The sequence below is a fragment of the Cyanistes caeruleus genome, chromosome 14 (assembly GCF_971803275.1).
Source record: "Cyanistes caeruleus chromosome 14, bCyaCae1.hap1.1, whole genome shotgun sequence".
Taxonomy (NCBI): Eukaryota; Metazoa; Chordata; class Aves; order Passeriformes; family Paridae; genus Cyanistes; species Cyanistes caeruleus.
In genome coordinates this window covers 6,018,487-6,030,926 of record NC_141714.1, presented here as the reverse complement: position 1 = coordinate 6,030,926, position 12,440 = coordinate 6,018,487, and the positions used below count along the sequence as shown (strand labels likewise).

Below are 12,440 nucleotides of genomic sequence, written 5' to 3'. Positions count from 1 at the left end.
ATAATGCAAAATAACATTCTGCAATTATTTCAATTAGATGCAGTCAGCCTTTGGAGCAAGCTATTTCTTTCATTTCAGTAAATGAAGAAAGCAGTTGCTGTTTTCCATTCCCTGGCGTTTATTGCCCAGAACTAGCACTCAAAACCGGTATGTGTACAGCACATAAACAGTTTTCTAACTGGATCACGTTAGCATTCATGGTAAAGGACAAGCAGTTTGAACTCCCCTTGCAAGATTTCATTTGGTTAACTGACTCTTCTGCTTTGGAATGAGATGTCACCTTGTTTGAGGGTATTCATTACCATTTTAAAGCGTATTATGAAAGGTAGAGTCAATAGGAGTTGTTAATTAGCAGAATCTGTTTAGCACCAGCGCATAACATTTGAGGATTTTTTCCATCAGACTGCAGCTGTTACCTAAGCAGAGAAGGAATTTCACCTAACCACAAAGAACGAGATAGTCAAATAGCTGCCTTGTCGTAAGAACGGGCCGGGTATGTCTCCTCGCAGCGATTTCGCTCCATAATTGCAATTCACATTACATGCAGCAAATGTTACCATCCTGCCCACTCAGTTTCCACCTCTACTTTTGTTTCAAGCCGGGAGGGGAGATCACCAGAAAAGAGAGGGGGGACTCCTTTCTCGCCTTCTCTCTCCTTCCCCCGCTCGGCTCTCTGAGCCGCTCTGCCCTGCGGCTCCGGGGGCTCGGGGGCCGCGCTGGCCCCGTCCCGGCCGCGGGCTGCACTTGTGGCTGCCTCGGCCGCCCATGGCAGCGCCGCGGCTCCCGGCGCGGCCCCGCCGCTCCCGCCGCCCCGGGGGGCTCCTCCCGCCCCGCACGCCCCGCCTGGGCTCCGCGGGGGCGCAGCGCGACGGCTCCCCGGGAAAGGGACCGGCGGCGCAGCGCCTCGGGGCTGCGGGAGAGGCTCCGGCCGCGGCGATGCGCCGGGATTGCTCCCCCGGAGCGGCGTCTCCCTCCCCGCCGGAGCAGCGCCCGGGCGCTCGGTGCGTGCGTGCGAGTGTGTGCGTGTGTGCATTTATTTGTGTGTGTGTGCATTTATTTGTGTGTGTGTGCATTTGTGTGTGTGTGCATTTGTGTGTGTGTGTGCGGGTGTGTGTGCGGGTGTGCGCGGGGCGGAGGGGAGGGGGCTCTCTGCGTGCAGGGGGTGGGCGAGAGCAGTGCGATGGGAGCGGGTGCCCGTGTGCAGAGGGATCCTCTCCCCGCGTGTGTGCGGGGGACCGCGGCGGCGGGGCAGGGCTCAGCCGGGCGGCTGCTGCATGCGGCGGAGCCCGCGGGGTTCCGCAGCGCCGGGCTCGCCCTCGCTGCCCGGGGCCGGGGGTGCTCGCCCCGGCGGGCTCCCGGCTGCCCCCGCCGCCCGCTGCGTGCGCGGAGCCGCCGGAGCCCGAACCTCGCGGGGACAGCGGCGGAGCGCAGCCGAGCGGAGCCGCGGCCACCCCGGGCGCCGAGGTAGGGACGGTGCCGGGCTGGCCGCGGAGCCGCCGGGAGCATCACCGAGGGCGGCGAGCGCCCGCGGGCGGGGGTGAGGGCACGGCGGGGCCGCCCGCAAGTTGGCGTTTTAATTTCTTTTAATTATTCCGAAGGTTTTGTTTTCATTGCTATAATAATTGCCGGTGCTGTTTTAAAGACGGCGAGGGATGGGGGGGGTGGGGGGGGGAGGAGGGCGGGGGTGCACACGACGAGGCGACAGTGGCTTCCTGCCGGAGCCTCTCTGCCATCGCGCTCGCCTCTCTCCGCGGCCGGCCGCTTCCCGGAGCCCCGGCCAGCGGCAACAGCGCAGCGCTGCCCTCTCCCATCCTTCCCGGGAGAGCGGGCGAGCGGAGGGAGCGGGGCCGGGCGGCCCGGAGAAGCCGGCGGAGGTGTGGGAGGGACGGGGGGGCAGGATCTGCGCAGTGGGGCTGGGGAAGGGGGTGTGTGTGGATCTGCTGCGGGCTGGACTTTGCAAAGGTACCGGGGCGGGGGGGTTGCCGCGTTCAGCGGCGGAGCACGGCCGTGCCTTGTTGCGAAGGGACGGCGCAGGGGATGCGGGGCTGCTCCCGGCCGGGATGTGCGCGCCCTGCCAGCGCCCCCGTGCCCCTGCCGCCCTCCCCCGCCGGGAGCCCACGGCAGAGGGGAGCAGGCACCAGCCGAGCCGGATGCGGCAAAAAATTGCGGTAGTGCCGGCAGTGCCGGTCGGGCTCGCCGCCCCGCCGCCAGCCCCGCACAGCGCCCGCAGCCTGCCCGCTCGGCACCGGCCGGGGGCCGCGGCTGAGGAAGAAGAGCGGACCGGAGCGCGGGCCAGGCAGGGATACGGGACGACGGCGCCTGCCAGGGGGAGGGAGATGGGGCGCGGGGGCACCGGCCCGACCCTGGGGTCCGGAGCCTGCGGGCATCGGCAGCCGCTGCTCCGCTTCCCCCTTCTCCCGATAAGCGGCCTTCTTGACCCCTTCGGCCATCCCTTCCTCTCATCCTTCCTTGTCTCCTCTGTGCTTTCCCTCTCCCTCTTGTCCCTCTATCCTGCTGTCGTTCCTCATCCCTCCTCTCCGCTCCCTTCCAGGTTCCCCGGGTACATCGTCCCTTTGTGTCTCCCTCCAGCCCGGTTCTCATCCCTCCAGCTGGCTCCTGCTTTCTCCACTTTTCATTCTGGCATCCTCCTGCAAACTCAGTGGCTCCCCACAGCAGGAAATGAAAGGGACAAGTTGGGAAATAGGGGTAATGGGAAGATGGAATGTGTGTGTGAGTGTGCACAATGTATTGATTATTGACTGATTTGTTAAAAAAAGAAGGAAAAAACCCCTACATTGTAACTCAGAGGAAATGCTGTGACTCGAGTTCTGCGTAAAAAAATGGCAGCTCAGCTGTCCTGACTATATGCAAAGGGTTCTTATAAATGCAAGAATAAGAGCAAATTGCATAATGTTTTAGGGGGGAAAAAATAGTTCTCAGTTTTCAATAGTGTCAGGCTGGCAAATTGTGACTTTGTTTTGCCCTGCAAGTCAGTGTGTTGTTGCTCCTGGGGATGGGGCTGTATGCCTGTGCATGCTTCTTCCCTCTCTGTGTGCTTCCATTGGTCACCCAGAGCTGATCTTGTTTGGTGAATAGCTGTATTTCTGCAGTCAGTTTAGCACTGACTAAGGTGCTGAACTTTAAACCAGGTATCACAAGTGACAGAAACAATGTGTGTGCATGCCTATGTAGCCCTTGGGTGAGTATCTTTATCATAGTGCTCTATCTGTATGTGTTGCTGCTTTAGATGCATATACTGAGCATTGGCATTGCTTTTTGTGTCAGCATCTCTATCCTTTCTGTATTGTGCTGTCCCATCCCAGATGTTTGGACATGCATAACATCAGCATTTGTGTTTAATATCCCTGAAATGCACAGCAACATATGAACAGTGCACAATTGAGGGGAGTAAATATGCATAAAATTGGAATCTCCTTTGGTTATTTTACTTTGTTAGTTATGCATGCGTGGCATGTACAAGAGAGAGAAATACATTTGACAGACCTGAGAGTTATCTATGTTTGTCTACAGAAATTTACATTCCATGTTTGAAATCATCCCAGCTCCTGTTCATTTGTTTGGTTGTTAAAGTCTTTCATGTTATTTTAAATTTGGTTCTTGTAGTTTATCTATAATCCTTGGCAGGTACAGTAGCTCAGTGGTATACAATTTCTAACCCAAATTATGTTTTGGAACAATGTCAACTGAAAAACGTTTTCTTTCTCTTTCCTTTTTTCTTCCTTAGATTCTTTATCTTTGTTCAGGAGCCTAAGGTTGCTTGCTGATCATAAGAAGATGATTCTGTGGCTCTTTCTGGTTCTGTCATCTCCAGTTTCTTCTACAACTGCAGATGCTGATATATCTGTGGAAATTTGCAATGTTTGCTCCTGTGTGTCAGTTGAGAATGTACTCTATGTCAACTGTGAGAAGGTTGCAGTCTACAGACCAAATCAGCTTAAACCACCATGGTCTAATTTTTACCACCTCAACTTTCAAAACAACCTGCTAATTATTCTATATCCAAATTCCTTTCTTAATTTTACACATGCTGTGTCCTTGCAACTGGGTAATAATAAGTTACAGAACATTGAGGGAGGGGCCTTTATGGGCCTTAGTGCATTAAAACAGTTGCACTTGAACAACAACGAATTAAAGATTCTCCGGGCTGACACTTTCCTTGGCATAGAGAACTTGGAGTATCTCCAAGCTGACTACAATTTAATCAAGTTTATTGAACGGGGAGCCTTCAATAAGCTTCACAAGCTGAAAGTCCTGATACTTAATGACAATCTGATTTCATTCCTTCCCGATAATATTTTTCGATTTGCTTCTCTAACCCATCTGGATATACGGGGGAATCGAATACAGAAGCTTCCCTACATTGGAGTTCTAGAACACATCGGGCGAATTGTTGAATTGCAACTGGAAGACAACCCCTGGAATTGTACCTGTGATTTGTTGCCTTTGAAAGCGTGGCTGGAGAACATGCCCTATAACATCTACATTGGAGAGGCTATCTGTGAAACACCCAGTGACTTGTATGGAAGGCTGCTGAAGGAAACCAATAAGCAGGAGCTGTGCTCCATGGGGACAGGGAGTGATTTTGACGTGCGCATCCTGCCTCCCTCGCAGCTGGAGCCCGGTTACAGCACACCCAACGGCCACACCACTCAAACATCAGTGCACAGATTAGTCACAAAGCCGCCAAAGACTACAAATCCTTCGAAGATCTCGGGGATAGTAGCAGGCAAAGCATTGTCCAATCGTAATCTCAGTCAGATCGTATCTTACCAGACCAGGGTGCCTCCTTTAACTCCTTGTCCAGTCCCTTGTGTTTGCAAGACTCATCCTTCAGACTTGGGATTAAGTGTAAATTGCCAAGAAAGAAATATAGAATCAATGGCTGAACTCGTACCAAAACCTTTAAATGCCAAGAAACTGCATGTAAATGGCAATTATATTAAGGATGTGGATACTACAGATTTCGCTGAGTTTGAGGGGCTGGATTTGCTGCATTTAGGCAGCAATCGGATTTCAGTGATCAAAGGAGATGTTTTCCGCAACCTTACAAATTTACGGAGATTGTATCTCAATGGCAACCAGATAGAGCGTCTGAGCCCAGAAATGTTTGCTGGCCTCCACAATTTGCAATATCTGTATTTGGAATACAATGTTATCAAAGAAATCCTAGCAGGCACCTTTGACTTAATGCCAAATTTGCAGTTGCTCTACCTGAACAACAATCTTCTGCGAAGCTTGCCAGCATATATTTTTGCTGGTGCACCACTTGCTAGACTGAATCTGAGGAACAATCACTTCATGTATTTACCTGTAAGTGGTGTTCTTGATCAGCTAAAATCTCTTACACAAATAGATTTGGAAGGTAATCCATGGGACTGCACTTGTGATTTAGTTGCTTTAAAACTGTGGCTTGAAAAGCTAAATGACGGTATTGTGGTGAAGGAATTGAAATGTGAAACGCCCGTGCAGTTTGCTAACATAGAACTTAAGTCTCTGAAAAATGAGATTCTCTGTCCTAAACTTTTAAACAAGCCATCTGCTCTGTTCACTAGTCCCATGCCTGCTGTTATTTTTACAACACCACCAGGACCAGTCCGGAGTCCTCCTGGTGGCCCAGTTCCATTGTCCATCCTTATCCTAAGCATATTGGTTGTGCTGATTTTAACGGTGTTTGTTGCTTTTTGTCTTCTTGTTTTTGTGCTTCGGCGCAACAAAAAACCAACCATAAAGCACGAAGGGATTGGAAACCAAGAGTGCAGTTCTATGCAACTGCAGCTAAGAAAGCACGATCACAAGTCAAACAAAAAAGATGGACTGGGTGCAGAGGCCTTCATTCCTCAAACCATTGAGCAGATGAGCAAAAGTCACACCTGTGGCTTGAAAGAGTCTGAAACAGGCTTCACGTTTGCTGACCCACCAGGGCAAAAAGTCATTCTGAGAAATATGAATGACAAGGAGAAAGATTTATTGCATGTGGATACCAGAAAAAGACTTAGTACAATCGATGAACTGGATGAGTTATTCCCTGGAAGGGATTCCAATGTATTTATTCAAAATTTTCTTGAAAGTAAAAAAGAATACAACAGCATAGGGGTCAGTGGCTTTGAAATACGTTACCCAGAGAAACTGCAAGACAAAAAAACCAAGAAGTCTCTAATAGGTGGTAATCATAGTAAAATTGTAGTAGAACAAAGAAAAAGTGAATATTTTGAACTAAAAGCTAAACTTCAAGGTTCACCTGACTACCTACAAGTCCTTGAAGAACAAACAGCTTTGAATAAAATATAGGTCATACAATCTTATTGCCTACAGAGGACATTTATTTAATGATGAAAGTGCCTTTTGTTGACTTTTAACTTCCAAATACTATATTATATTGATAGGCATAGAGGTATATACAGGTGTATCCAAGGGTGTCTGATTAACTGTAGCTGCGTATGATTTGTCAAGTAGAGGAGAATTTCCTTAATAGATTTTACTCCATAAAGCTCATGCCCTGTGGAATCCTGTAGGGATACTGCAAACTCTATTGCCAAAGGGATGCTTTATACACGTTACACTGAATTTAACCTCAAGAGGCATATATGTTTTGTATCTTAAATGCAAACCATCGTCTCCTTGTGATTTGTTAGAACAAACACAAGAAACCTGGTACTGATATTTGTACTTCAGCTGGGTCCTTCATCCTGCACGTGGATTTAAGTTGGTGGAACTGGAGTAATCCTTTGATTTGTGGTGTTCTAATGGCACTGTTTAAAGCTTATCTGGAAAGTAACAAGCATGCAAAGAGAGAACATTCAATAGTATGTGTAAATTGGTTACATTTATGGGCTGCATCTTGAAACCACTGGAATTATAATGTTAAATTGTGCAAATATTTATTTAAAATATACCATGCTTTACATACCTATGAAATAAATCTGACCATTTGAAGCATACATGTCTATACAGAAAATTAAAAAAAAAAAAAAAAAAGAAAGAAAATAGTTCAACCTGACTTCTGCAGTATTTGTGACATCTGAAGAAAATATTTGGTATTTATGCAGAATCTGTTCTAAGACTCATCTCCAATTAAAACCAGAGTTCCTTCTCAGTTATGTGGAACTTTTGCAACCCCAACAGGTTGTCCAGAATTATCAAAGTGCTTACTGTGTGAGCGTAGCAAAAATTATTTTTGTAATATAATTCATATTTATGAAATACTTTGTATACTACATAGGAAAAAAATATGTACTCCTTAATATGTATTTAATATGCCTGACTTGTTTTCCTGATCACAATGCATTAATCATTCAGTATAAATAAAACCAGAACAATATACCAAACAGCAACCAGGGATGTAATGTATAGCATCGTCCAGAATTAAGTGATCAGATATAATAATAGTAATAATAATAATAAAATTGTTCTGTAATATTCTTGTGAGATTAGCATATTACCTTATTTCAGATTTGTTACCAATGGTGCATTTTAAAATAGATTGGTTTTTTAGTATTGTGTCCCAAGCAGTAATTTGCCATCAGTTTTCTTGCTTTTCAGGTCTCTACAGCTTAATCTTAATACTTTTCACAAGTATTTACAGGAATTCATGCTAAGGGGAATATTTTTATTGTACACCAGAAGTTTTCTGTCTTATCTCTCTGGCTGCTGTTAGTAAGTAAAGCCTGATCAGAACAGTGAACAATATGGCAAATCCTGTCTAAAACCACAGTGAAAAATGGATATAGTGGTCTCAGTTCAGAGGACTGCGTAGCTCAAAAGCAGAGTGTAAAAGCTTGCCTTTGTGAAAGCTGAATCTGAATAGCCAGGAAAAAAGGTAGGAGAATGGAAAATCCCCATTGTATCTGACTGAGAGATGGTACTTTGACATGAGAATGGAGATATATTGGTAAAGCATCCTACAGCAAATCTATGCGATGAGATTAACAAAATTTCTTTGATTTGATGAGCTTTGGATAAGACCCTCTTATCTCCTTTGCTTTCAGAACCTTTACCCTCCTTACCCTTTATAATCAATACGTAAGTCAATTAAGATAGTAGGATATAAACATGAACATTTTTCATGAATTTGAAGCTAGCAAAAATTAGAGCAAGGCTCAATAATAATACTGTGGAGAAGGCTGTGTCAGCTATTTCCAATATAAACCTCTAATTTCAGGGCTTTATGACACTGAGTTGAAATTTTTATTCTGGAATGATACTTGGCAAACTGCCTGCAGTATATTTTTATCAAAATAGACCAAAAGAAAAAAAAAAAACAAAAACAAAAAAAGCACTGCTTCTTTATTTAAGACAAAGCAAACAAAATGTTTCTCTACTTTCACACATTTGTTTTTGCTCTTTTGGCTTAGAAAGAGGGTGGTTTTATTTTTTTTCTCCATACTGAAAACTAAATACGTGACTTCAGATAATAAAATTACAAGAGATAAATTAATGGCTGAGTTTCTTTCAAAAAGCTGCATCTATCCATGCACAATAATTAACTTAATTCAGAATGTCATGGGGATTTTGAGGACATGGATACTGCATACACATGCAGTTTTGGCATGAAAAGTTCCTGGTTGACTAACGATGCAATGCATGGCTAAGGTTTGGGTGAGAACGTGTGAGTTTCTTGTCTGTGGATTAAGGAGTGTCCATGATGCACTGAGCAGTGGACCCTGCTGGCCCCTTCAGTAGGCTGAGGATGGCAGGTGCCTGTGGCTGCTCTGCACAGAGCTCTGTGGCCTCGAGGATGTGTCCAAGCTCACTGGGGTTTGCCAAAGCAGAAGGTGTCTGACACACTCAGTGCGTTGTCACTGGCATGTCCTGTACGAGCCTCCTGAGAGGAATGTGCTAAAAGTATGAAAAATTGCAAGAAATTAAATACTTCTGTGTGATGGTGAAATGGATGTGCTTATGACTTGTGTTGCCCTGAGTCAAAAGAACAGCGATAAATGATCATACCTTCCTCAGCTGAAAAAAAAAATGAGGTTTTTTTTTTTGTTCATTTTGTGTTGTGAGGTTTTCTGGGGATTTTAAGTCTGTTTTTTTCAGGGGTGTTTTTTTGCTGTTATTTTTTTTTTAATTTGTTTGAGGTTTTTTTTGCTTTTTGGTGTGGCATCTTCTGTTTGCTGACCAAAAGAACTGAACCATTATGCTGTACTATTACACTGGGTCAGAGTTCTCTGATCACTGAGGCCACAATTCCAGTAAAGCATTTCACCTCAACATAAATCATGTGCAGAGGTACTACTCATGAGGTAATAATTAGATACCTGCCCAAGAATGGGGCTTAGCTAGAGTTTTGTCACTGACTTCAAAACAAACCAGCTCAGAACCATTGTATATAATCCATAGAGCCCAGAGACTCGTCTGGGGTTATGCAGTCGAGTGTAGCTTCACCAGCATCAGTAAAGGTTGCACAATCTGGACCTTCCTGTAGAAATAGTCCCGTAGTGTTTTACAATGTATGGTGCAATATGTAGGCATAATAGTGTGAGTGAAGAATGCAGAAGCTGGCAAAACACTATTTTTCTGTGAAATTGTTACTTTGAATGGCAACCTTAGTTTATTTTCTCCATGTTTTGAAACAGTGTATGTGTCTGCACAGCAGTTTTAGTGTGATGTCCATTCAAATCTCTGGTCAGTCTTTCTGGGAAGGTGACTCTTGAGTGTGGCTTAACGGGTCTGTCTGTTCATTATATTGGTTTGAGTGGCCATGCTTGTAAAATGGCTGTTAAGACCCATAAACTAAATCAGTGAAGGTGTTGACATAATCTGTTGTCTCCATTGTATTATAAAGAAGTTTCCATTTTAAAATTAAATCAATAAAGTGTAATTGTTTCCTTGAAAAAGAAAAAACATTGTGCAGTTTTATCAGAAAGCAAATACCGCGGTGCAAGAACACAAGAACAGGTGATTTATGTTTTGCATTTAGTGTTCAAGATTGACAATAATGCAGCAATCTAGTATAAATATATTTTTAAATGCTTTTTTTTTTAAAGCCATAATGATGATATAAATTATAAAGGCATGGCCTTGTGAATAATGTTAACAAATGTTTCAGAATCAAGAAAAAACATCCAGAACTTGATGGTGGTATAATATCTATAATATCTTTTGCATGATTTGTATGTTGATATTGTATGAAATGAGCACAGTGAGACTTTTTTTTTTTTTGGTTGCATCCAAAGAGTTAGGAAGGAAATATAACAAGAATGTATTTATAATCACTCTATTTTGAAATAAAGTAAAGAAAACAAAATGTATTGGCTTTACCCTGTTTTGATCATTACTATTTTAGGTTAGTTTATAATTAAGGCAATTACTTACGACATCCAGTCCAATGTAAAACACAGAAACCTACTGTTCATTAATTTTGTTTGCCTTCATCGACATCTAAATACTAGTCAGTGTTGACTTCAAAATTTGTATGAAATATTAATAAAATTGTTTGGTACTATTGTATTTCTGAAACTAGACTTTGTTAAGTGCCTGTGATATTCTCTTTTGGATTATTTATATATGGATGAGAGAGAATCTGTAAAGCATTACATGCAGTAATGTTTTCTAACCACCTCAACAATTTGTTGTATTTTAGAAAGTTTTTCTCTTCTTCTGTTGTCCAACAAAATCTTCCTTTTCCCTGTTATGCAAATAATCCCTCCAAGCTCTCTGATTTTTTATTTTTTTTTTCCATTACTACCACAAGCAGAATTTAGTTTTTAGTTGGATTTTCAGTTCTTCAACCCAGAAGTGCTTAGAGGAACAATTATATAATGTTAGGGGCATTTGCTTTGATTCTTCTCTCTTCTTATTAGTCATTTTCAATAACAATTTTTCAGAGGAAAGAAAAGTTAATTTGTCCTCAGAAGAAGCAAAACGACCAATCCATCTACCATTTCTTTTGGTTAGGTTAGTTTTATATCTGAAAGTTGCAAAGACATCTTTAGGTAGTTTAACTTCCAAATTTATATTTTGTAGTTAAAATGGTTTACAAAGCCTCATAAAAATTTTCATGGCAAGGGAGAAGAGCAGGAACAGAATTACATTTAGATGAAACATTCCCTGTTGTGCAGGGTTTAACATGCATTATAATGGCAGTGAATGAGGATCAGAATAGGATATGGAGTGGAAAATTGGGACTTGATACAGATTTTTTTTCACTTCTAGGAACAAACCCACAACATTAGTTGAGAAAGGCCTACATATAATATTCCATATAATTTCTTTCTAAAGAAAAACTCAAGAACCAAGAATCATTCATGTTTTGATAATAAGTGTGCACTGCTTTCCTGAATGCAGAGGAACTTGAGAGTTTTCTATTAATACTTTTTGTCATTATTAGTCTTTATTTCCAGTTTCAATTCATTCATATTATTATTATTATTATTATTATTATTATTATTATTATTATTATTATGATTGATGTTGTGTTGGAAAACAAAAATAAGAATATTGTTGCTCAGGGACAAACTCTTAGAAATTTACCAGTGTAAATCCAGACTGAACAGACTTCAATGGAGTCAAATCCGCCTTATCCTAGTGAACAAAAAAAGCAGAAAGTACAAGATCTATCCATCACTGAAATAAAAAAAGGTATTTTTTGACTTGAAATGTAATATAATCTTGCTTTATACTCTGTTGATTTGTGTGGTAAAGCTGTTATTATTTTCAAATGGCTGTAGGGAGAGCACAGACCTAGTGCAGTCCTGTGTCTGTTTGATGTCAGTGGAATTCTGCAATGATTCAAGAGCTGTGAACATCCCAGAGCTGTACTCTGGGTACAAAACTATATAAATTTGCTGGTTTATACATACACTTGGGGTAGATCCCACATAAAATACAAACACATTCTTAACAATACAATTTACTTTCTCCCTGTAATGGAGCAAAGTTACTTTGCTCTTGTTTTTCATTAAGTAGAGAGTTTATTGCAAATATCTTTGTTTTACTGCTAATTTTATTTGTATTCACTAGCAATACTTGAGATAATTAATTCATTGTCTGAAAGCAGAACATTTCATCCTGTTATTTTTAAAATACCAGTCACTGGTAACAGACAGATACTGAGTTATATTGAATCTCCAGCTAAATATCTAAGTAATAATTCTATAAATAATTCCTCAAAAGCACAAATAAAGATCAGGTAAGAAAAAAAAGACCTAGTTGTTACTAAATCTGAATTTTTCATATGTGTGTATGTGAAGGCTTAACACAGTGTGGTACAACTGATGGGTGACAGGTAGTACCTCACTTCTCTTTGGTCTTTGTTTAACTAGAAAACAGAAAGTGATCTCTAAATGGTTTAGTCATCATTTTGTAATAGCAGGCTAACAAAGAATATTCCTAAGTTTCCCTCATCCACAAGGATTTTTCTTCTTGGTTTAATTTCGTTAAATTCCAGAAATGTGTTGTGACCTTCCAGAACATCCTCC

The 12,440-nt window shown here is 42.6% G+C and overlaps 1 protein-coding gene across 4 annotated transcripts; it reads left to right on the top strand.

Moving 5' to 3' along the window:
- The first annotated feature begins 872 nt into the window (after positions 1–872).
- On the top strand, positions 873–10,470 carry SLITRK4 (SLIT and NTRK like family member 4). Of its 4 annotated transcripts, none has more exons than XM_086850086.1 (2): positions 873–1,001; positions 3,746–10,470. In XM_086850086.1, exon 2 carries the CDS (start codon positions 3,796–3,798, stop codon positions 6,307–6,309), a length of 2,514 nt encoding a protein of 837 aa, XP_086706212.1. In that variant the 5' UTR covers positions 873–1,001; positions 3,746–3,795; the 3' UTR covers positions 6,310–10,470. The 4 variants fall into 4 exon arrangements, with proteins under 4 accessions (XP_086706212.1, XP_086706210.1, XP_086706209.1 ...); XM_086850084.1 differs by lacking the exon at positions 873–1,001 and adding an exon at positions 1,316–1,464; XM_086850083.1 differs by lacking the exon at positions 873–1,001 and adding an exon at positions 1,856–1,874.
- The last annotated feature ends 1,970 nt before the right edge of the window (positions 10,471–12,440 follow it).